At 40.7% G+C, this 24,919-nt stretch overlaps 2 protein-coding genes across 2 annotated transcripts in view; one reads left to right on the top strand and one right to left on the bottom strand.

Annotated features, from left to right (window-relative positions):
* LOC128648054 (arylamine N-acetyltransferase, pineal gland isozyme NAT-10) overlaps window positions 1-24,919 on the bottom strand; it is a 421,895-nt gene that overhangs the window by 71,077 nt on the left and 325,899 nt on the right. The window lies entirely within an intron of this gene.
* Window positions 375-24,919, top strand: part of MPHOSPH6 (M-phase phosphoprotein 6) — a 121,239-nt gene continuing 96,694 nt past the window's right edge. The window contains exon 1 of the mRNA XM_053700753.1: window positions 375-537. Coding sequence (XP_053556728.1) covers window positions 490-537 — 48 coding nt within the window. The 5' untranslated portion in view covers window positions 375-489. The remainder of the gene's footprint in view (window positions 538-24,919) is intronic.

The following is a 24,919-nucleotide window of genomic DNA, read 5'->3' as shown; positions in this document are numbered from 1 at the left end:
AGTACCACCTCCCCTCCCCTGTTTCCCCAGCTTGCAAAAGAGCCTGTTCCAGTTCTCTTTACCGGATTATACAAACAGATATCCATACTAGCATAATAATCTGTTCTGTTGATTATAAAAGTTCAAAACAACGCCTCACTATATAGATATTCATTCATTTAAGACGCCATTTAAATATAAAATAACGCATTATGCTTATTATTGTTCATTTTGCAGAATCCGTAGTAAATATATATTTATGTATTGCGTGCTCAGTTGTATTATTCAACTACATCTGCTACCAGTGAATACTGTATTATAAATCAACGAATATCCTATCGATTGATTGTCCTGGGTTTATTGAGCCTGCGCACGACGTTCTCGGCTTTAGATTAATCGTGCCTTGTTCTCAATGTGTTACGGATCAGGCCTTAGAACCTACATTTTCCTTTTACATTTGTGTCCCTGTCGAAGTGCAGGTAGATCCTGGAAACATTTCTGCGTCTCATCATGGCTGGCGAAGTAGGGAAGTTATCAAAGAACCTGTTGCGTATGAAGGTAAGTGAGACGGAGACGCCGGTATAGTGCTTTGAAAGCGATATCGTCACGTGTGTTAGATATACCTTCCTGCTGCCTCTCCTCTCATTACACTATTGCACTATAGTTTGCTCCCAATGCCGTGTTATTGTGCGTGTCAAATCAAGTGCTGTATATCTATATGTAGTTTGTAGAGATACCAATGCTGTGCAGTTTGCAATTGCTCCTTGCCATAAATATGTACTGAATAGTAAACGGACCTGGTTTGTTTTATAAACTAATGGAAAAAAATAATAATACATGAAGAGCGAGGACAGCTGTACATTTGAATTCTGCTGGAGAAGTGATTGGATTATTAACCTTAGACTGGATAGAAACGTCATGGTTCAATTCATGCGAAATGCTTTTGAAAAATCCTTCACTGTTTCATTACTAAATTTTAATGTGCACATGACAACATGTGATAATGGCACTAGTACACAGAGTATTCACTGTGGACAAATGAGCCTTATAAAGGGAGAAGTGAGGACATGTATTCTGCCTCACCAGATGTAACATATACTACAACCCCCCAAACACAAAAAATGCAGTTACTGTTACATTATACCCATATATAAATTACAGGAACATATAACAGGAATCTTTAACATATAACCCATTTTAAATTCTGTTAGTACTATTTTTTTCAGTATGCTTAAAGGAACAGTACTTGAGAATTTGTATTTATTTATTACCCATTCCCCAGTTTATAACCAACACAGTTATATTAATACACTTTTTACCTCTGTGATTACCTTGTATCTAAGCCTCTGCAGACTGCGCCCTTATTTCAGTTTCTTTGACAGACTTGCATTTTAGCCAGTCAGTGCTGACTCATAAATAACTCCATGAAGGTGTGCACAATGTTATCTATATGGTACACATAAACTAGTGCTGCCTAGCAGTGAAAAACAGTCAAAATGCAAGGAGATAAGAGGTGGCATTCAAGGGTTTAGAAATTACCATGAGCCTACCTAGGTTTAGCTTTCAACAAATAATATCATGAGAACTAAACAAATGTTATGGTAAAAGTAAATTGGAAAGTTTAATTTTGACTAGACTGTCCTGCCTTGTGCACAACTTGCTGGACATATGATAAAGGCTCCATATATGTCTTTGGTAATGTCAAGAGCAGAAGAAATCCACAAAAGGTGGCAGCAGCACAGTGAATAGTAATCATTTATTGCCACCATCAAAGACCACTGTTACAACTGTGCTGCTGCCTTTTGTGGATTTCTTCTGATTTGAGGGGTTTGCAGTCTCGCCTGTAACGTGCATGGTTCTACAGGTGTGCTGGAATATCCTTGTCTTTTGTAATGGCATGAGCAGAATTATGAAATGATATATGCACACATGATACAGTGGCTTGCATTTCAAATTTCACTTGTAAGTTTATTTTTTAAATAACACAGTTGGCATCACTACTCCATTATTCATAGTAATACAATTTATTTTAGCATTGAGAATAAATGTAGCCTCAAGTACCTATTAATATAAGTATGAAGTCTGTTGCATGTAAGTTGATATTCGACTAGAAACCTTAAAGATCTATGATATATTTAGCCGTCATGCTTTGAGACTTCAAGTGTCACATGGACAGGTTTTTGACTGGGAGTTCTATACTATACATGGTTTTTTTTGTGTTATATCTATGTTGGCAGTAAAGTGTTTGAAAGAAATAGCTGTCATAAATCTCAAATGGCCATTAAAATCAAATATTTCCATTAAAGTTTTGTTGTTGTTGTTGCTCCTCCCCTTTTTTATTAACACTAAAAGTGGAGTTACATAACACAGAGGCATGAAAATGAACAGTATTTTTTTTAACTCTGTTGCCACAGGGATACTATGAGAAAGATAGACACCTGCATGTTTAATCATTTGGTTGGATCATTTAAAAATGTATAGGCATTTTAATTTCATTGAGGATATCTTGAGGTACATTAATATGTTTCTGTGATTTTTAAATTCATAAAAGTTAGCCTCACCAAAGTTTTCCAGAATAGAGAATTATTTAGGTAAAGATTTGGATGGACTGGTTAGATCGTCCAAAAAGGCCCTTTGAAAAAGCCATAATGGCGAAACGCGTTAGTGGTGTCTGCTCTCTCTTTTTAATAATCATTATTTTACTCTATGACTTAATTTAAAACCTGTTCGAGGCATTTAATGATACAATTAATTAATAAATTAATATCAGACCTTTTCACTACAATATTATCCATAGCCACTTCATATTCAATGGCTTATCAAATAGCGATCATAAGGTTCTGATTCATATATATGTCTTACTTTTGCCTCTAATCTCACTCCAATGTTCGTTATGGTATGCCTTTGTGTTTTAAATTAAGTTTTCCTTATTTTATTGGTTTTAATCTCTTTCCATGTACTGTATATAAACAAATACATTGTTGCAGTTACAGAGTGCTACAAAGTGTACTTTTTTTTTTTTTTTTTTTTTTTTTCTTCAGCCTCTTGCTGGAACAGTTCTTTTACTAATATTTAAAAACACATGATAATATATGAGGGATTTGTCTACTATTATCTAGTAGTCATTAGTATACTTGTACTCATCCATAAAGTGTGGCACCTTTTGATTGGTGGCATGCAAAGTGACACCTATTAGCTCTAATTGCATCTGCTAAGGGATATTGTGTTTTATGGTTATGTCCTTAGCATAAAGGACGTCTACAGACATTTTACTTGTCACTTTTTCATTAAAATATACGTTTACAACTACTCCTGGCTTATGTGCAACCCAGAAATAATAGGAGTCATCATTTGGATTGTTTATATTAAAAGGGCAGTATACACCAAATTTCATTTAACTGCATCTAATAGTAACTACTATAAAGAATAATATGCACATATACTGATATACAAATCCATTGTAAAACCTTTAAAAATAAAAAAAGCTCCCAATTTAACACTGTTAATGAGATAAGCCTGGGACACTCACTAAAATGGGCTGATAGCAGAACTACCCCCTCCCCTGCATATGAAATAACTTATTATACAAACTGAAGCAATCTGAAGTCTGTATGCATCAGCATGCATCTAAAACTTTGGGGCTTGGTTGGGAGTCTGAAAATCAGCACAGTGTTGTTTAAAAAATAAGCAAAACTATACATTTTATCAGAAACACACCCAGATGGGCTAAATAAATGGATAATTTAACCAACATTTATGCAAAGAAAAATCTAATGTATAAGGTGATTTGGGACTATGCTTTGCATGATATGTGCCAAGCTTGTTATTTAAACCTAGCCCTATTTGGTGGGAGTTATTTTAATTGATGTGTACAATTATTTGCTGATTATATGTACTTTATAGATAAATGTGTAAGGCTTTGTCCTGTTATTGATATAAAGTCCTTAGCGCTTTTAACTTTTTTTTTTTTTTTTTATATTTTTAATAAATTGTGATATGTTACCAGATTTAACCTTTTAGAATAACAGAATGTTTATAAAAAGTGATGTTCTACCTCTTTTCAAGCAGTTTGTGGTTTTGTTTTGCTTAATTAAACTGTGTTCTGCTGCTTAAAAATTGGACAAACAGTTGTGTTAATGTAAAGTTTTAATCTGAAGTTTGTAACATTCAGTATGTGGATTTTATTAAAAATATAGGAAACAATTATTCTTTTTGTATCCCATTAATCGAAAAAATAATCGTCCGATTTTAATCGATTATGAAAATAATCATTAGTTGCAGCCCTACAACTTTCTAATTTTTTTATTTTTTTTTTAATATATAAATTTTTATTCAGTTTCAAAAGTATAGGTAACAATTGGGGACACGCAGGACCCCTGATCCAATAGACACAAACAAATGGAACGGACACGCAGGTCCAGTTAAAGTTATTGTCAAAAGATTGATAAAGTACATATAAAAACAATAAATAAGGTACCTATGTCCCCAAGGTCAGACTAGGATATAAAAGTTCAGTCAAATGGAAGACATCAGATTGACTTGCATTTTTCTATTTTAAAGAAACCAATATAAATCTGACCTTTGGGAACTCACACTTCTGTAATACAACATTTTTGGGCAAGGGATAATGGGAGGAATGGGTAAAATGAGGGAATTTGTGGTGAAATTAGTTCACCTAGATTGAACCCTGATGTGGGCTCAAAATGTGTTGGGGGGGAGCTAGTGCATAGAAATTAAGTTTAGTACTCCAAAAGTCAGAATAAGGTATATGTGAGATAGACAGAGGCTCTCAGAACAAAAAGCTTTTGTACTTCAGGAGGAGAGTATATTCCAGGGACACATAGTATTATATCGATCTCTCGACATACTATTAAAATAATCTAAAACAACAATATTTAGCAACATGAGGCAGGAGGATGCATGGATTAGAGTGTCACTAAAAGAGCTAGGGATGCACCGAAATGAAAATTCTGGACCGAAACCGAAAATTCAGGATGCCCTTGGCCGAAAACCGAAACCGACTTTTCACTGCAGCACAGCCTCCTCCCTCCTTTCCTACCTAGAGCGGTTCCTTCCACTTTTTGCAAAATCTGCACTTCCTGTTCTGAAAGGCTCCGGTGTACTGTTTGCTTACTGCTGTAGAAGAAGAGTTGCTCCGGTTCAGCAGTTCAGCTCCGTGAGAGACAACGGAGGTTTGATTTACAGCAGCATAACACAGAGCAACCCCCCTCTAAATCCTCACACTACACAGCTGTAAATCAAACCTCCGTTGTCTCTCACGGAGCTGAACTGCTGAACCGGAGCAACTCTTCTTCTACAGCAGTAAGCAAACAGTACACCGGAGCCTTTCAGAACAGGAAGTGCAGATTTTGCAAAAAGTGGAAGGAACCGCTCTAGGTAGGAAAGGAGGGAGGAGGCTGTGCTGCAGTGAATGGTGTTGTGGGAAATGTAGTTGCTTATTAAACGGCCTAGAAGGCCTCTAGCTGCACCGTCCTTCATTTTAGGTGCGAGTGGATGCAGTAAGCGGCAGCCAGTAAGTGTAGGTGTGGGGCAGATAGAGCACGCAATTTTCGGCCGGTTTGCCCCTCTTTCGGCCCGAATGGGATAGTCTCATTTTCGGCCGAAAATTTCGGCTGCCGAAATTTCGGTGCATCCCTAAAAAGAGCTTAAGACTGTACCTAGTAAACACTAAATTTGGCATACACCATACCTAGTGCAACCAGTACCTAGAACAAACGGCGCCTAGCCCAGACAGCGTCTATCATCCAGTGCACCGAGAACAAACAGTACCCAACACACACTGTATCTAGCACAAACCGTACCTAGCACAAACCACACATAGCACACATATAAAGAGTTTATCTGAACAGACTAGAAAGTAGTCATGTCATTAAGAGTATAACTCATGTGCTATTCTGAGGATTGTCCCTCCATACCAATGAAAAATGAACAAATATCCTTGCTCAATGTCAAGTTTAGACGGATCCGCATGTGGTCTCACACAGTACCTAGCACAAGCAGTACCTGGCACAAGCAGTCTCTAGCGTATATAGTACCTAGCACACATTATATCTAGCACACATAGCACCCACCCCAAGCAGTACCTAGCACATACAGCCCCCAGCACAAGCAGTACCTGGCACAAGCAGCATCTAGCATATATAGTACCTAGCACACATTGTACCTAGCACAAGCAGTACCTAGCGCACGCTGGACCTAGCACACGCAGCCCCTAGCACATACAGGACCTAGCCCACGCAGCCCCTAGCTCACAAAGTGCCTACCACACACGGTACCTAGCACTCACAGTATATATCACATACTCTAATTTACTTTTATTATCAAATTTGCTTTGTTTTCTTAGGTATTCTTAGTTGAAAGCTAAATCTAGATAGTCTTATGTTCTAATTTCTCAGCTCTTGAAGGTCGCCTCTTATCTGAATGCATTTTACAGTTTTTCATGTGTTTCATATAAATAAGTGTGCTCATGCACATGGAGTTACAGTATCTCACAAAAGTGAGTACACCCCTCACATTTTTGTAAATATTTTATTATATCTTTTCATGTGACAACACTGAAGAAATGACACTTTGCTACAATGTAAAATAGTGAGTGTACAGCCTGTATTACAGTGTAAATTTACTGTCCCCCTCAAAATAACTCAACACAGAGCCATTAATGTCTAAACCATTGGCAACAAAAGTGAGTACACCCCTAAGTGGAAATGTCCAAATGGGGAGCAGGTGTGTTAAATTTGGTGTTATCGCTCTCACACTCTCTCATACTGGTCACTGGAAGTTCAACATGGCACCTCATGGCAAAGAAGTCTCTGAGGATCTAAAAAAAATGGATTGTCACTCTTCATAAAGATGGCCTAGGCTATAAGACGATTGCCAATACCCTGAAACTGAGCTGCATCACGGTGGGCAAGACCATACAGCGGATTTACAGGACAGGTTCCACTCAGGACAGGCCTCGTCATGGTCGACCAAAGAAGTTGAGTGCACATGCTCAGTGTCATATCCAGAGGTTGTCTTTGGGAAATAGACGTATGAGTGCTGCCAGCATTGCTACAGAGGTTGAAGGGGTGCTGGTCAACCTGTCAGTGCTCAGACCATACGCCGCAATCTGCATCAAATTGGTCTGCATGGCTGTCGTCCAAGAAGGAAGCCTCTTCTAAATATGATGCACAAGAAAGCCCGCAAACAGTTTGTTGAAGACAAGCAGACTAAGGACATGGATTACTGGAACCATGTCCTGTGGTCCGAAGAGACCAAGATAAACTTATTTGGTTCAGATGGTGTCAAGCGTGTGTGGCGGCAACCAGATGAGGAGTACAAAGACAAGTGTGTCTTGCGTACAGTCAAGCATGGTGTCGTGGTCTGTGCCTGCATGAGTGCTGCCGGCACTGGGGAGCTACAGTTCATTGAAGGAACCATGAATGCCAACATGTACTGTAACATACTGAAGCAGAGCATGATCCTCTCCCTTTGGAGACTGGGCCGCAGGGCAGTATTACAACATAACAACCTCAAACACACCTCCAAGACGACCACTGCGGTGATGGACTGGCCAAGCATGTCTCCAGACCTAACCCTATTGAGCATCTGTGGGGCATCGTCAAACGGAAGGTGGGGGAGCGCAAGGTCTCTATTACATCCACCAGCTTTGTGATGTCGTCATGGAGGAGTGGTGGAGGACTCCAGTGGCAACCTGTGAAGCTCTGGTGAACTCTATGTCCAAGAGGGTTAAGGCAGTGCTGGAAATAATGGTGGCCACACACTATTCACACTTCGGGCCCAATTTGGACATTTCCACTTAGGGGTGTACTCACTTTTGTTGCCAATGGTTTAGACATGAATGGCTCTGTGTTGAGTTATTTTGAGGGGGACAGCAAATTTACACTGTAATACAGGCTGTACACTCACTACTTTACATTGTAGCAAAGTGTCATTTCTTCAGTGTTGTCACATGAAAAGATGTAATAACATATTTACAAAACTGTGAGGGGGTGTACTCACTTTTGTGAGATACTGTATTTGAGTCAGCACAAATTTCCCGAAATTCAAGTCTTTCAAAAAATTGTAGATAAGGAGGTAGTCTTCAGAAGCTTAGATACAAGGTAATTTCAGAGGTAAAAAGTATATTTCTATGCTTTAGGGTCTGGTTGGGGGGGGGGGGGGCAGAGTCTAAAAATCTGTAGCATTTTATTTAAAAAAAAAAAAAAGTAAAGATGTGCTGTATTACTAAATTGCACCCAGATGGACAGAGTAAATTTATACATTTTTTTTTTTTTTTTTTTTTTATAAAGAAAATTGGTGTACAATGTCTCTAAGCAACTCCTTGCAAATTAGCCAGAAAGCTAGTTCTATAACCTGCAAATGCTACAAATTCAGTAGCATTGTAAACACCTAGACAGATTTGTGCTTTTTTGACCTCTCTAGGGTTCATAGGATAAATCACATAAAAGCAAGTGGTGCTAAATTTAATTCCCTAAAATGTAAATTTAATTTTCAAAGTCTTTTGAAAAGCACCGAGTAAAGGGGTCAGTCTGCAGAGACCTGGATACAAGGTAATCACAGAGGTAAAAAGTGTATTTATATAACTGTCTTGGTTATGCAAAACTGGGGAATGGGTAAGAAAGGGATTATCTATCTCTTTAACCCCTTGAGTGCTAACGACGGCTCTGAGCCGTCGCAGAGTTTCTCACTCAGGTGCTAACGACGGCTCAGAGCCGTCGCTATCACTCTCCCACCTTGAGGGAGATCTGGGGTCTCCCACCCGCTCCTACCCCGGCGATCGTGCCTGTAGAGTGACAGGCATCGCCGGGGCTTCCCGTTTTGCGCGGTGACTTCACTGCGCAACTTAATGTAAAAAAATCAATGAACAATATAGGGAAAGGGGGCATGCTGCTTAGAAGCCTTTATCTCAGGCATCTAAGCAGCTACAGACCCACCATTGGAAAGGTAATTGTCTAACCTTTCCAATGGTATAAGTCTTGGGGATCTGAAATGAAAAGAAAAAAGTAAAAAAAATGTAAGATTAAAAAACCCTAAAATGTGCTTAGCCCCCAGGTGGGAAAGTGCTTAGCACTCAAAGGGTTAAACAATAACAATTATCAAGGTAGACTTTCCTTTTAAGCAAAGCTTTGTTCCCACAGTTTAATATGTTTTCTTGACAAATGCATTTAAAAAAAAAACAAAAACAAAAACTAATTAGCAGAGGGGCCAAGAGCATAGGAAAAAAGTTTGTAGTGTGCTTTTTCTCTTGTTAAGTGTATCCAGACAACGGATCATCCATTACTTATGGGATATTCTCCTTCCCAATAGGAAGTTGCAAGAGGATCACCCACAGCAGAGCTGCTATATAGCTCCTCCCCCAACCGTCATATCCAGTCATTCTCTTGCAAGCCTCAACCAAGATGGAGGTCGTAAGAGGAGTGTGGTGTTTTATACTTAGTTTATTCTTCAATCAAAAGTTTATTTTTAAATGGTGCCGGAGTGTACTGTGCGTTTTCTATGATCTTAGCAGAAGTAACTAAGATCCATTGCCGTTCTCACATATTCTGAGGAGTGAGGTAACTTCAGAGAGGGAATGGCGTGCAGGTTTTCCTGCAATAAGGTATGTGCAGTTAATATTTTTCTAGGGATGGAATTTGCTAGAAAATGCTGCTGATACCGAACTAATGTAAGTAAAGCCTTAAATGCAGTGATAGCTACTGGTATCAGGCTTATTAATAGAGATGCATACTCTTATAAAAATGTAATATAAAACGTTTGCTGGCATGTTTAATCATTTTTATATGTATTTGGTGATGAAACTTATTGGGGCCTAGTTTTTTTCCACATGGCTGGCTTGAATTTTGCCTAGTAACAGTTTCCTTAGGCTTTCCACTGTTGTAATATGAGTGGGAGGGGCCTTTTTTAGTGCTTTTCTGTGCAGATAAAAATACTTACAGAGACATTGAGTTTCCCTCTGCATGATCCAGGACATCTCTGGAGGGCTCAAAAGGCTTCAAAGTCATTTTTGAGGGAGGTAAAAAGCCACAGTAGAGCTGTGGCAGTTGTTGTGACTGTTTGAAAAAAAAAAAAAAAACGTTTTTGTCTTTTATTATTCCATTTTGGGTATTAAGGGGTTAATCATCCATTTGCAAGTGGGTGCAATGCTCTGCTAACTTGTTACACTAACAAAATGTTTACAGTGTATGTAACTGCCTTTTTTCACTGTTATTTCAAATTTTGACAAAATTTGTGTTTCTTAAAGGTGCAGTGACGTTTTTTATATTGCTTGTAAACTTGTTTAAAGTGTTTTCCAAACTTGATAGTCTCATTGCTAGTCTGTTTAAACATGTCTGACACAGAGGAAACTACTTGTTCATTATGTTTGAAAGCCATGGTGGAGCCCCATAGGAGAATGTGTATTAAATGTATTGATTTCACCTTAAACAGTAAAGATCAGTCTTTAACTATAAAAGAAATATCACCAGAAGATTCTGACGAGGGGGAAGTTATGCCGACTAACTCTCCCCACGTGTCAGACCCTTCGCCTCCCGCTCAGGGGATGCACGCTAATATGGCGCCAATTACATCAGGGACGCCCATAGCGATTACCTTGCAGGACATGGCTGCAATCATGAATAATACCCTGTCAGAGGTATTATCCAGGTTGCCTGAATTAAGAGGCAAGCGCAATTGCTCTGGGGTTAGGAGAAATACAGAGCGCGCAGATGCTGTAAGGGCCATGTCTGATACTGCGTCACAATATGCAGATCATGAGGACGGAGAGCTTCAGTCTGTGGGTGACATCTCTGATTCGGGGAAACCTGATTCAGAGATTTCTAATTTTAATTTTAAGCTTGAGAACCTCCGTGTGTTGCTTGGGGAGGTATTAGCTGCTCTGAATGACTGTAACACAGTTGCAGTACCAGAGAAATTGTGTAGGCTGGATAAATACTATGCGGTACCGGTGTGTACTGATGTTTTTCCTATACCTAAAAGGCTTACAGAAATTATTAGCAAGGAGTGGGATAGACCGGGTGTGCCTTTTTCCCCACCTCCTATATTTAGAAAAATGTTTCCAATAGACGCCACTACACGGGACTTATGGCAGACGGTCCCTAAGGTGGAGGGAGCAGTTTCTACTTTATCAAAGCGTACTACTATCCCGGTTGAGGACAGTTGTGCTTTTTCAGATCCAATGGATAAAAAATTAGAGGGTTACCTTAAGAAAATGTTTATTCAACAAGGTTTTATTTTACAGCCCCTTGCATGCATTGCGCCTGTCACGGCCGCGGCAGCATTCTGGTTTGAGGCCCTGGAAGAGGCCATCCATACAGCTCCATTTACTGAAATTGACAAGCTTAGAACACTTAAAGGGACAGTATACACTCATTTTCATATAACTGCATGTAATAGACACTACTATAAAGAATAAGATGCACAGATACTGATATAAAAATCCAGTATAAAACTGTTTAAAAACTTACTTAGAAGCTTTCAGTTTAGCTTTGTTGAAAAGGCAGCTGGAAAGCCCACTGCAAGTGGGAAATAAGACTCTTCCCCCCCCCCCCCCTTTGCATATGAAAAGAACCTTTACACAAACAGGAGCAAGCTGGAGAAGGTATACATCAGTACTCACATAAAACTTTGGGGCTTGGTTAGGAGTCTGAAAATCTGAGCAATGTTATTTAAAAATAAGCAAAACTAAACATTTTTTTTAAAAAAAAACTTCATGGGCTATATAAATAGATCATCTACAAAACATTTATGCAAAGAAAAAATGAGTGTATAATGTCCCTTTAAGCTAGCTAACTCATTTGTTTCTGATGCCATTGTTCATTTGACTAAACTAATGGCTAAGAATTCCGGATTCGCCATCCAAGCGCGTAGGGCGCTATGGCTTAAATCCTGGTCAGCTGACGTGACTTCGAAGTCTAAATTACTCAACATTCCTTTCAAGGGGCAGACCTTATTCGGGCCTGGTTTGAACGAAATTATTGCTGACATTACTGGAGGTAAGGGTCACACCCTTCCTCAGGACAGGGCCAAATCAAAGGCCAAACAGTCTAATTTTCGTGCCTTTCGAAATTTCAAGGCAGGTGCAGCATCAACTTCCTCCGCTTCAAAACAAGAGGGAACTTTTGCTCAATCTAAGCAGGCCTGGAAACCTAACCAGTCCTGGAACAAAGGCAAGCAGGCCAGAAAGCCTGCTGCTGCCTCTAAGACAGCATGAAGGAACGGCCCCCTATCCGGCGACGGATCTAGTAGGGGGCAGACTTTCTCTCTTCGCCCAGGCGTGGGCAAGAGATGTTCGGGATCCCTGGGCGTTGGAGATCATATCTCAGAGATATCTACTGGACTTCAAAGCTTCCCCTCCACAAGGGAGATTTCATCTTTCAAGGCTATCTGCAAATCAGATAAAGAAAGAGGCATTCCTACGCTGTGTGCAAGACCTCCTAGTTATGGGAGTGATCCATCCAGTTCCGCGGACGGAACAAGGACAGGGTTTTTATTCAAATCTGTTTGTGGTTCCCAAAAAAGAGGGAACCTTCAGACCAATCTTGGATCTAAAGATCTTAAACAAATTCCTCAGAGTTCCATCTTTCAAAATGGAAACTATTCGGACCATCCTACCCATGATCCAAGAAGATCAGTACATGACCACAGTGGACTTAAAGGATGCCTACCTTCACATACCGATTCACAAAGATCATCATCAGTTTCTAAGGTTTGCCTTTCTAGACAGGCATTACCAATTTGTAGCTCTTCCCTTCGGGTTGGCTACAGCCCCGAGAATCTTTACAAAGGTTCTTGGCTCACTTCTGGCGGTTCTAAGACCGCGAGGCATAGCGGTGGCTCCGTATCTAGACGACATCCTGATACAGGCGTCACGCTTTCAAGTTGCCAAGTCTCATACAGAGATAGTTCTGGCATTTCTGAGGTCGCACGGGTGGAAAGTGAACGAGGAAAAGAGATCTCTATCCCCACTCACAAGAGTCTCCTTCTTAGGGACTCTTATAGATTCTGTAGAACTGAATTTACCTGACTGAGTCCAGGTTATCAAAACTTCTAAATGCTTGCCGTGTTCTTCACTCCATTCCGCGCCCTTCGGTAGCTCAGTGTATGGAGGTAATCGGCTTAATGGTAGCGGCAATGGACATAGTGCCATTTGCGCGCCTTCATCTCAGACCGCTGCAATTATGCATGCTGAGTCAATGGAATGGGGATTACACAGATTTGTCCCCTCTGCTAAATCTGGATCAAGAGACCAGAGATTCTCTTCTCTGGTGGTTGTCTTGGGTACACCTGTCCAAGGTTATGACCTTTCGCAGGCCAGATTGGACAGTTGTAACAGATGCCAGCCTTCTAGGTTTGGGTGCAGTCTGGAATTCCCTGAAGGCACAGGGATTGTGGACTCAGGAGGAGAAACTCTTTCCAATAAATATTCTGGAGTTAAGAGCGATATTCAATGCTCTTCTGGCTTGGCCTCAGTTAGCAACACTGAGGTTCATCAGATTTCAGTCGGACAACATCACGACTGTGGCTTACATCAACCATCAAGGGGGAACCAGGAGTTCCCTAGCGATGTTTGAAGTCTCAAAAATAATTCACTGGGCAGAGTACCACTCTTGCGACCTGTCAGCAATCCATATCCCAGGCGTGGAGAACTGGGAGGCGGATTTTCTAAGTCGTCAGACTTTCCATCCGGGGGAGTGGGAACTCCATCCGGAGGTGTTTGCTCAGTTGATTCATCGTTGGGGCAAACCAGAGTTGGATCTCAGAACGCCAAGCTTCCTTGTTACGGATCCAGGTCCAGGGACCCAGAAGCGACGCTGATAGATGCTCTAGCAGCGCCTTGGTTCTTCAACCTGGCTTATGTGTTTCCACCGTTTCCTCTGCTCCCTCGACTGATTGCCAAAATCAAACAGGAGAGAGCATCAGTGATTCTGATAGCACCTGCGTGGCCACGCAGGACTTGGTATGCAGACCTAGTGGACATGTCATCCTTTCCACCATGGACTCTGCCTCTAAGACAGGACCTTCTGATACAAGGTCCTTTCAATCATCCAAATCTAATTTCTCTGAGACTGACTGCATGGAGATTGAACGCTTGATTCTATCAAAGCGTGGCTTCTCCAAGTCAGTCATTGATACTTTTATACAGGCACGAGCACAAGCGTCTGGCAGAGGTTCCAGACGTCCAGGCATTTTGCCAGGCTTTGGTTAGAATTAAGCCTGTGTTTAAACCTGTTGCTCCCCCGTGGAGCTTAAACTTGGTTCTTAAAGTTCTTCAAGGAGTTCAGTTTGAACCCCTTCATTCCATTGATATTAAACTTTTATCTTGGAAAGTTCTGTTTTTGATGGCTATTTCCTCGGCTCGGAGAGTCTCTGAGCTATCTGCCTTACAATGTGATTCTCCTTATCTGATTTTTCATGCAGATAAGGTAGTCCTGTGTACCAAACCTGGGTTTTTACCTAAGGTGGTTTCTAACAAGAATATCAATCAAGAGATTGTTGTTCCATCATTGTGTCCTAATCCTTCTTCAAAGAAGGAACGTCTTTTACATAATCTGGACGTAGTCCGTGCCTTGAAGTTTTACTTACAAGCTACTAAAGATTTTCGTCAAACATCTACCCTGTTTGTCGTTTACTCTGGACAGAGGAGAGGTCAAAAAGCTTTGGCAACCTCTCTTTCCTTTTGGCTTCGGAGCATAATACGCCTAGCCTATGAGACTGCTGGACAGCAGCCCCCTGAAAGGATTACAGCTCATTCCACTAGAGCTGTGGCTTCCACCAAGGCCTTTAAAAATGAGGCCTCTGTTGAACAGATTTGCAAGGCCGCGACTTGGTCTTCGCTTCAAACTTTTTCCAAATTTTACAAATTTGATACTTTTGCTTCTTCGGAGGCTGTGTTTGGGAGAGAGGTTCTTCAGGCAGTGGTTCCTTCGGCTTAATCCTGCCTTGTCCCTCCCATCATCCGTGTACTTTAGCTTTGGTATTGGCATCCCATACGTAATGGATGATCTGTGGACTGGATACACTTAACAAGAGAAAACATAATTTATGCTTACCTGATAAATTTATTTCTCTTGTAGTGTATCCAGTCCACGGCCCGCCCTGTCCTTTTAAGGCAGGTCTAAATTTTAATTAAACTACAGTCACCACTGCACCCTATGGTTTCTCCTTTCTCTGTTTGTTTTCGGTCGAATGACTGGATATGACGGTTGGGGGAGGAGCTATATAGCAGCTCTGCTGTGGGTGATCCTCTTGCAACTTCCTGTTGGGAAGGAGAATATCCCATAAGTAATGGATGATCCGTGGACTGGATACACTACAAGAGAAATAAATTTATCAGGTAAGCATAAATTATGTTTTTTCTCTTGACAAGAAAAGTTTCCAGATTATTATTTAAAAAAAAAAAAAAGCATACATTTTGCAGCACTATGACATTAGGTATAAAATGTCATAGTACATGAATCATAAAGGGTAGAGGGCCTGCAGGGGTTAATACAGTTAAAACATATTATTACACTCTGCATATAAGAGTGCATTTTATATTAGCACTTCTATGTCACTCTTTAAAATCAGTCTGGTCTCCATTTAATTATATAAATACATATAATGTATAATCTGTATTGTGATGGGGTTGATGAGAATAAAGAGTTCTTGACCCTTTATTATAGAAACATAATGGATAGCAATACAACCTCCAGTATACAGTTGAGGCATTTTATTTAACACAATCACAGCTATGAGTTCGGCCTAATGGAACATTAATAACATAGAGAAGGTTATGTTTTCAAACCCTCTTATTTAGCCATTTACCAAAATATATTCAGTAGGGGAGAAACATTTTTGAGATTATAGTGGTGTGTCACACAGTACTCCATCTTTAATAATCCTGCTTAAAGCAACCCTTGAATAAAGCTGCATTTGGGACCAATTTGTTCTTCTTTCTCCTAGGCTTGTGATTTGCATTCATTTGTTTAGAGCAGTAGCTTCTGTTGGTTTTTCCCTACAACATTTACAATTTATTTTGTTTGTCAACGCCTTTAAACAGACTAGCATTATTATTTTTTTGTTACACGCATGTTTGACAGCTATGTTTAAAAAATGTCATTATTTTCAATAGTGTGTGTGTGAAATATTAAAATGGGATCTTTTTGTGTTTGAACATAATCACTTTTATGTCATCAGTAAGTGGTTCTCTATTGAATTTCCATAGCATATTTTAAGTTTAATAGAGGAAAATTATAAGAAACAAAATTCTTCCCTTTTTAAATTAAAAATAATGTGCATGGGGGCATGTCTGGGCGGCGATCCTAGCAGGTTGCAATATCCAAGGCTGGCATTGAGATCCCGCTAATCCGCCGATTATCTGCGGAATTTGACAGCATTGACAGTTTTAAAGTACATATTTGGATGTAGTATTCCAAGCTGAAGAGATTGATATCTATATTTGCTGTCTGCATGACCATCCAGCCTGGATCCGGACCGTTGGGGCTCCAGGCGGCGGCCTAATTGCAGAGTCACTAACACCCCCCCCGGTAATCCGGGTAGTGCAGCCTAGGTATGGCTGCAGATCAGGAGGAAATCTACCTACTTATACAACCTTACTCACAAAAAATTGAGCTCCAGATGACTGCCAGATTTGAGAGACTTACATCGCATCTTGAGGCTACAGCAGCATTGTGCAAAGCCTCCAAGGCTAGGGAGAAAAAGGGTGACAACATTTCACTTTTTCAGAAACCACTGCTACCCTTTCCTGCAGAAAAGACCCCCGTTGGAGTCCTTGGCGATGCTACTCTGCTGAACAACGGTAGCGGATCTCCTAGTCCAAGTTGTGCCCCTGACTGTGGGGATGTGGCCAGCCCTGCAGTGAGGGAACAGAGTTTGCCTATCCGGGGTGAAGTTTCAGGTAGAGGGAGCATGCAAAAGAATATTTGAATCTGTGACCAGCGCATCAAGGTTTTACCATGTTTCAAATGTCCCCAGGAAAATAAGTTGTTAGCTGTGGGGGTTGATCTTTATTTGGTCACTCGCATGTGTCTATTACCCCTGCGGGATGAGAGGGAGCAAAGAGTGCTTAAAGTTACTGCTAACCTGCGTCACACAGTGCAGAGGATTAACTACCTGTCAGAAGTTTGTGCCCATGCTGTTTCCTCCCTAAATGCTTTGATGGCTGGCCATGCTTCAGTGATCCCTGGGAAGCTGACACTCGGACTGGTGTTGGGTAAATTGTAACTGTGCTGTTGAACTCCTGAGGGACCTTACACAAATTCATTTGCTCATATAAATGATGATCCTGGGATCTGACATGCAACAAAACAAATGGGTAGATTTTTTTCAGTTAGTTGATTGAAGAATTTCACTCTTTAACAATGTCTGGTTGGTAGTATAACTGCATTTAGTTATTTATGCATATTTAATATTCTCTGTATTGCACTTTTCTTTTTCTTTTATCTATTTACTGTTTTTTTTTTTTGGGGGGGGGGGGGGGATTATGGACTGTGAAAATCCAATGTGAGTTGCATGCAGTGGCTTTTACAGTATCATGAGACTACAGGATCTGTCTAGCTATATTTAATGTCAACTCTTAATACCCCTATGAGACCCTTGGCAAGAGATAACAAGAGTCCTCTTTATGGTTAGTTTATATTGCCTTATGAGAATTAGTTTTGCTAGACAATCGGTACATGAGGTTGCTATTAAGTGGATAGTATAATTATGTGTTTAGAGGCAGCCTGTGGTCCTTAGTGCTAAAATAAGGGAATACACAAACCTTGGCAGTATTTACTATCTCTCCTGCGAATATTTATTGTACAGTAACTAGACTGCTATGGAATAAAGTGTGTTCAGTTGGTATACTTATCTCTTAGGTGCCTACCTATATTTTCCTTCTGTTAGTTCATTATAAGCTTATTCATATTAGTTCTCCAAATTTACTGACCCATAGTCTTTACATTTTGTGCTTTTTCTAAAGAGGTGTTATGACAATGTTATCTGTTTAGCTGCTGTAATTATATAAACCCCCTATGTTATGTAAATAGCTGTGTAAGGCCCAAGATAGGCCTTTACAGGGTTAGGAGACCAGAATAAAGACCATTCTATTTAATCCCTCACATCACATTACATCACATGCTTTAAGTTTTTCTGAAGATGTGTTAGTCAGAATAATATATATATAACCCTCTTATGTTATGTAAATAGCTGCGTAAGGCCCAAGAGAGGCCCCTATAGGGTTAGGAGGCCAGAATAAAGACCATTTTATTTAATCCCTCATTTGTGTATCTAGGCAGCGTGAGGCCCAAGAGTGGCTTATTATATGTTAGAGGGCAAACTAAGAGGTTTATTTGTTTGCACCTTAAATATTTTACTAACTATCCCCAAATTATATGAAGATATGTACTGCTGTGTGTAAATTTAAAGGGGTTTGTGTTAGTGTAGGTATATGACCCTCCTGAGATCTGTAAGTAGTGGCCTAAGGCTTTGCTAAAGAATGTACGACTTCTAGCATTAGGTATATGTGCAGCCTGAGGCCTATAGACGCCTATAATATAATATTTTGGAGGCATATTATGTATATTTGTCTTAAAAGATGTTTACTTCCTAACTTGTTTGCGGATATCTGTATTGTATTGTGCATATTGGGTGCTTATTACTCTTTGTATTGTTCAAACCTCAATAAAAATATAAAAAAAAATAAAAAAAATTGAAAAATAATGTGCATGCTTATTACTTATTCCACCTCTTTAAAGGGACACAAAACCCAAACATTCATGGTTCAAGTAGAGCGTACAGTTTTAAACAACTTTCCAGTTTTACTTTTGCAATCAAATTTTCTTTGTTTTCTTGGTAAACTTTGTTGAAGGAGAAGCAATGCACTTCTAGGAATTAGCTGAACACGTCTGGTGAGTCAATGACGAAACATATGTGCAGAGACTAACCAGCAGCTTGCTAGTACAGGGAGTGCAGAATTATTAGGCAAGTTGTATTTTTGAGGATTAATTTTATTATTGAACAACAACCATGTTCTCAATGAACCCAAAAAACTCATTAATATCAAAGCTGAATAGTTTTGGAAGTAGTTTTTAGTTTGTTTTTAGTTATAGCTATTTTAGGGGTATATCTGTGTGTGCAGGTGACTATTACTGTGCATAATTATTAGGCAACTTAACAAAAAACAAATATATACCCATTTCAATTATTTATTTTTACCAGTGAAACCAATATAACATCTCAACATTCACAAATATACATTTCTGACATTCAAAAACAAATCAGTGACCAATATAGCCACCTTTCTTTGCAAGGACACTCAAAAGCCTGCCATCCATGGATTCTGTCAGTGTTTTGATCTGTTCACCATCAACATTGCGTGCAACAGCAACCACAGCCTCCCAGACACTGTTCAGAGAGGTGTACTGTTTTCCCTCCTTGTAAATCTCACGTTTGATGATGGACTACAGGTTCTCAATGGGGTTCAGATCAGGTGAACAAGGAGGCCATGTCATTAGATTTTCTTCTTTTATACCCTTTCTTGCCAGCCACGCTGTGGAGTACTTGGACGCGTGTGATGGAGCATTGTCCTGCATGAAAATCATGTTTTTCTTGAAGGATGCAGACTTCTTCCTGTACCACTGCTTGAAGAAGGTGTCTTCCAGAAACTGGCAGTAGGACTGGGAGTTGAGCTTCACTCCATCCTCAACCCGAAAAGGCCCCACAAGCTCATCTTTGATGATACCAGCCCAAACCAGTACTCCACCTCCACCTTGCTGGCGTCTGAGTCGGACTGGAGCTCTCTGCCCTTTACCAATCCAGCCACGGGCCCATCCATCTGGCCCATCAAGACTCACTCTCATTTCATCAGTCCATAAAACCTTAGAAAAATCAGTCTTGAGATATTTCTTGGCCCAGTCTTGACATTTCAGCTTGTGTGTCTTGTTCAGTGGTGGTCGTCTTTCAGCCTTTCTTACCTTGGCCATGTCTCTGAGTATTGCACACCTTGTGCTTTTGGGCACTCCAGTGATGTTGCAGCTCTGAAATATGGCCAAACTGGTGGCAAGTGGCATCTTGGCAGCTGCACGCTTGACTTTTCTCAGTTCATGGGCAGTTATTTTGCGCCTTGGTTTTTCCACACGCTTCTTGAGACCCTGTTGACTATTTTGAATGAAACACTTGATTGTTCGATGATCACGCTTCAGAAGCTTTGCAATTTTAAGAGTGCTGCATCCCTCTGCAAGATATCTCACTATTTTTGACTTTTCTGAGCCTGCCAAGTCCTTCTTTTGACCCATTTTGCCAAAGGAAAGGAAGTTGCCTAATAATTATGCACACCTGATATAGGGTGTTGATGTCATTAGACCACACCCCTTCTCATTACAGAGATGCACATCACCTAATATGCTTAATTGGTAGTAGGCTTTCGAGCCTATACAGCTTGGAGTAAGACAACATGCATAAAGAGGATGATGTGGTCAAAATACTCATTTGCCTAATAATTCTGCACACAGTGTACATTGCTGCTCCTGAGCCTATCTTGGTATGCTTTTCATCAAAGGATATCTAGAAAATGACTCAAATTAGATAACAGAAGTAAATTGGAAAGTTGTTTAAAATTGCATGTTCTATCTTTATCATGAAAGATTGCTTTTGACTTTACTGTCCCTTTTAATAAATATGACCATTGATACATTTTATAGGGCTGTTATTTGTATCTGCAATATCTGTTATTTTCACTTCATGAGTGTGTGTGTGAGCGCCACTAAAAAAAAATATATATAAATGTATGTGGAAAAGAATATATCAAACAACCTAACAGTACTAATAAAATCAAATTCGACAAAGAATTTATATACAATCTAGTAGCTCTAAACAGTGTAAATCAAAGCTGAAATAGGCAAGGAACTGTCTCTTTCACAATATGTTTAAAGGAACTATCTCTGTGTCCAAAGACAGCCTGGATAAAACTATGCATGCTCCCCTTCTCACAGTCATTCTTTGCCTTTCATCACAGGAGGATGGCAGAGAAGTGTCAGAAGATTTCGGAGTTGTTCCTTTTGGAGGGGTATCTGCCCTTCGATATGGGACTAGAGTTTTAAGTAGTCTTGTCAGCCTCTCCGTGAGAGCATTGACAAAAGTTAGAATCTGGTGATGCAGGGAGAGTCTTTCTGCCAACCAATCCAGACTGATAACAGCTCCTTAAGCAATCAGTGTTGACGAGTTTCACTGCCTGCTTTTTCTTCACTCAAGTCCATGTCAGGAGTGATGCTACAAGACTGTCACACTTGAGAAGCTGTGTTTCTGTTCCACAGCATGGATTCTGGTAAGATCGTTTCAATTTTTACATATGTTGAAAACGCTAGAAGACAGGGTCACAGTGTGTGACTCCTTTTATCTTAATCGTATCATGGGTTAATATCTCCTGAGGGAGGTTATTAAACAGTAGGGATTAATCAAATGCGATGCTTTTATGTTGTGCTGCTTATGTGTGGATGGTGCTATCTCCACACTGGCTAAGTGTACTACTATCCCACTTGTGGATAGTTTGTCATTCAGAGAGAAGATGGATAAGACGATGGAAACTTTAATCATAAAAATGTTTCAGTATACGGGATACTTGTTTCAACCAGCTGCGGCCTACTGGTGTGACTCCTTATCGGATTTGATCGAGGTGGAGGGCCCTCTTGCTAATTCTTTTATCTGTGATGCAAACATGCAGATCATTCGCCTAAATGCTAAGATCTCTGTTTTTTCAGTGCAGACCTGTCAGATGCTCAAGCTAAAATGGTTTGCGGATATGACTTCTAAGTCTAGACTCCTTTCCCTTCCTTTTAAGGGAAAATTTTTATTTGGTCCAGGCCTGGACTTCATTATCTCCACGGTTACAGGGGGCAAGGGTGCCTTCCTACCGCAGGATAAAAGAACAAGTCTAAGGGACAAGACGGATTCTGGAGGGGGTGGAAGCCCACAGCTGTTCGCTGTCAGCAATCCACATTCTGGGTGTGGACACCTGGGAAGCTGATTTTCTCAACAGACAATCCTTTCATCCTGGGGAATGGGCTCTCAACCCCAAAGTGTTTACTGAGATATACTACAGATGGGGGACGCCTGAGATAGACCTCATGGCGTCTCGTCTCAATACCAAGCTACCCAGATATGGGTCGAGGTCCAGGGATCCTCAGGCAGAGCTAATAAATGCATTAGCAGTGCCTTGGAGGTTCAATCTAATCTACTTTTTCCTGCCGTTACAACTCCTTCCTCATGTAGTGCCCCGTATCAAGCAGGAGCAGGCATCAGTGATACGGATTGCTCCATCGTGGCCGCGAAGGACGTGGTTCGCGGATCTGGTGGGGATGTCTTTTCCTCCATGGAAGTTAACTTGTTGCAAGGATCTGCTGGAACAAGGTCCTTTTGTTCATCAGAATCTAGTTTCTCTGAGGCTGACTGCATGGAGATTGAACGCTTAGTCCTAGCCAAGAGAGGTTTTTATGAGAGTGTTATTGATGCTCTCATTCAAGCTTGTAAATCGGTTACTCGTTGCATCTATCGTAAGGCGCGGAGAACCTATTTATTCTGGTGTGAAGAGCATGGATTCCCCTGGCATAAAGTTAAGGTTGCCAGGATCCTATCGTTTCTCCAGGATGTCCTGGAGAAGGGTCTTTCTGCCAGTTCCCTGAAGGAACAGATTTCGTCCTTGTCTGTTTTACTGCACTAGAGGCTCTCTGAGCTTCCAGAGGTACAGTCTTTTGTTAAGGCTCTCATTAGAATCAGGCCCGTGTTCAGAACTAAGGCTCCTCCCTGGAGTCTGAATCTTGTTCTTAAGGTTTTGCAGCGGACTCCGTTTGAGCCTATGCATGAAATTGACATTAAGTTGTTGTTCTGGAAGGTTCTTTTTCTACTGGCTATTGCTTCTGCGCGCAGAATATCTGAGATTGCCGCTTTGCAATGTGAGCCTCCTTATCTGATGTTCCATTCTGATAAGGCTGTCCTACGTACTAAGTTAGGGTTTCTCCCTAAGGTCGTGTTAGACCGCAACATCAATCAAGAGATTGTGGTTCCTTCCTTGTGTCCTAATCCTTCTTCTTTGAAGGAACGTTTTCTTCATAATTTGGATGTAGTTCGAGCCTTGAAGTTCTATCTTCAGGCTACTAAAGATTTTAGATAAACTCCTTCCTTGTTTATTGCTTATTCTGGAAAGTGTAAGGGACAGAGGGTCTCTGCGACTTCCTTGTCCTTTTGGTTAAGGAGTGTTATCCGCTTAGCTTATGAAACAGTGGGACATAAGCCTCCTCAGAGAATTACGGCTCATTCTACTAGATCAGAGGCTTCTTCTTGGGCCTTTAAGAACGAGGCCTTTATGGATCAGATTTTTAAGGCGGCTACCTGGTCCTCCTTACACACTTTTTTTCTAAACTTTATAAGTTTGATGTTTTTGCTTCTACTGAAGCAGCCTTCGGGAGAGAGAGGTTTTGCAGGCTGTGGTGCCCTCAGATTAGAGCCTGCCTCCTTTTTTTTTTTTTTTTTTTTTTTTTTTTTGTCCCTCATGTTTTCATTCAGTGTCCTCTAGAGCTTGGGTATAAGTTTCCCAACAGTAAGGAATGAAGCCGTGGACTCGCCTTATATTAAGAAGGAAAACTTAAATTATGCTTACCAGATAATTTAATTTCCTTCTGTATAAGGAGAGTCCACGACCCTCGCCCGTGTTCTCCGATGGGCGGCTCACTTAATTAATTTTTTCTTCTGGCACCTTTTTATATCCTGAGATTTCTCCAAATGTTCCTTGTTCCCTCGGCAGAATGACTGGGGAAAAGGGGAAGTGGGTGAGGTATTTAAGCCTTTCGCTGGGGTGTCTTTGCCTCCTACTGGTGGCCAGGTTCAGTATTTCTCAACAGTAAGGCATGAAGCCGTGGACTCTCCTTATACAGAAGAAATTAAATTATCTGGTAAGCATAATTTATGTAAAAAAAAAAAACTGCTTGTGGCTCTGGGGACAGCACAGCTTCCTGTGAGTGCCAGTGGCACCCAGGGATGAGCATGTTGCAGGGACATGGGATGTGTACCCGGTCCGGTATGAGAGTGCAGTTCCCTTCCATGTTTTGTATATGTCTAGGGTGGTTACATATTCCTGTGCACCCTTCCCTTGTTTTCAGTTTGTTTGGATTTGAAAGCTTGCATTGTGTGGCTGTTTTAGGGTCTCAGGTATTGGAAAGGACCTTGACGTGGTACCTGAGCTTGTCCCATTTGGCCAGATGCGGTGACTAACCTTTCCATTTTTGCTTTTAAATCTTAGCTGAGAGCTTGTAAGTGAGTGCTGGGTTTTCTCTGTGTGTTGTATTAATTTGTTTTGTAATTTTCCCTATGGTTCTTGCACCCAGACCTGTCTGGGGTTAACTGCTTGTGGCTCAGGGGACAGCACAGCTTCCTGTGAGTGCCCGTGGCACCCAGGGCTGAGCATGTTGCAGGGTCATGGGATGTGTACCCGGTCCGGTATGAGAGTGCAGTTCCCTTCCGTGTTTTGTGTATATGTGTGTGTGTATATGTGTGTGTATATATATATATACACAGTGTAAATTTGCTGCCCCCTCAAAATAACTCCACACACAGCCATTAATGTCTAAACCTTTTGAAACAAAAGTGAGTACATCCCTAAGGGAAAATGTCCAAATTGGGCCCAAAGTGTCAATATTTTGTGTGGCCACCATTATTTTCCAGCATTGCCTTAACCTTCTTGGGCATGGAATTCACCAGAGCTTCACAGGTTGCCGCTTGTGTCCTCTTCCACTCCTCCATGATGACATCACGGAGCTGGTGAATGTTAGAGACCTTACATACAGAACTGTCTTTTTGGGTATGGGTCTATCAGCATGCCACATTTTGACTTGGCAAGATTTGCCCACTCTTCTTTGCAAAAACACTCCAAATCTGTCAGATTGCAAGG

This window comes from Bombina bombina, chromosome 1 (assembly GCF_027579735.1).
Source record: "Bombina bombina isolate aBomBom1 chromosome 1, aBomBom1.pri, whole genome shotgun sequence".
In the NCBI taxonomy this organism is placed as follows: domain Eukaryota; kingdom Metazoa; phylum Chordata; class Amphibia; order Anura; family Bombinatoridae; genus Bombina; species Bombina bombina.
Note: the sequence above shows the minus strand (reverse complement) of the source record. Positions and strands in the feature narration are given on the sequence as shown.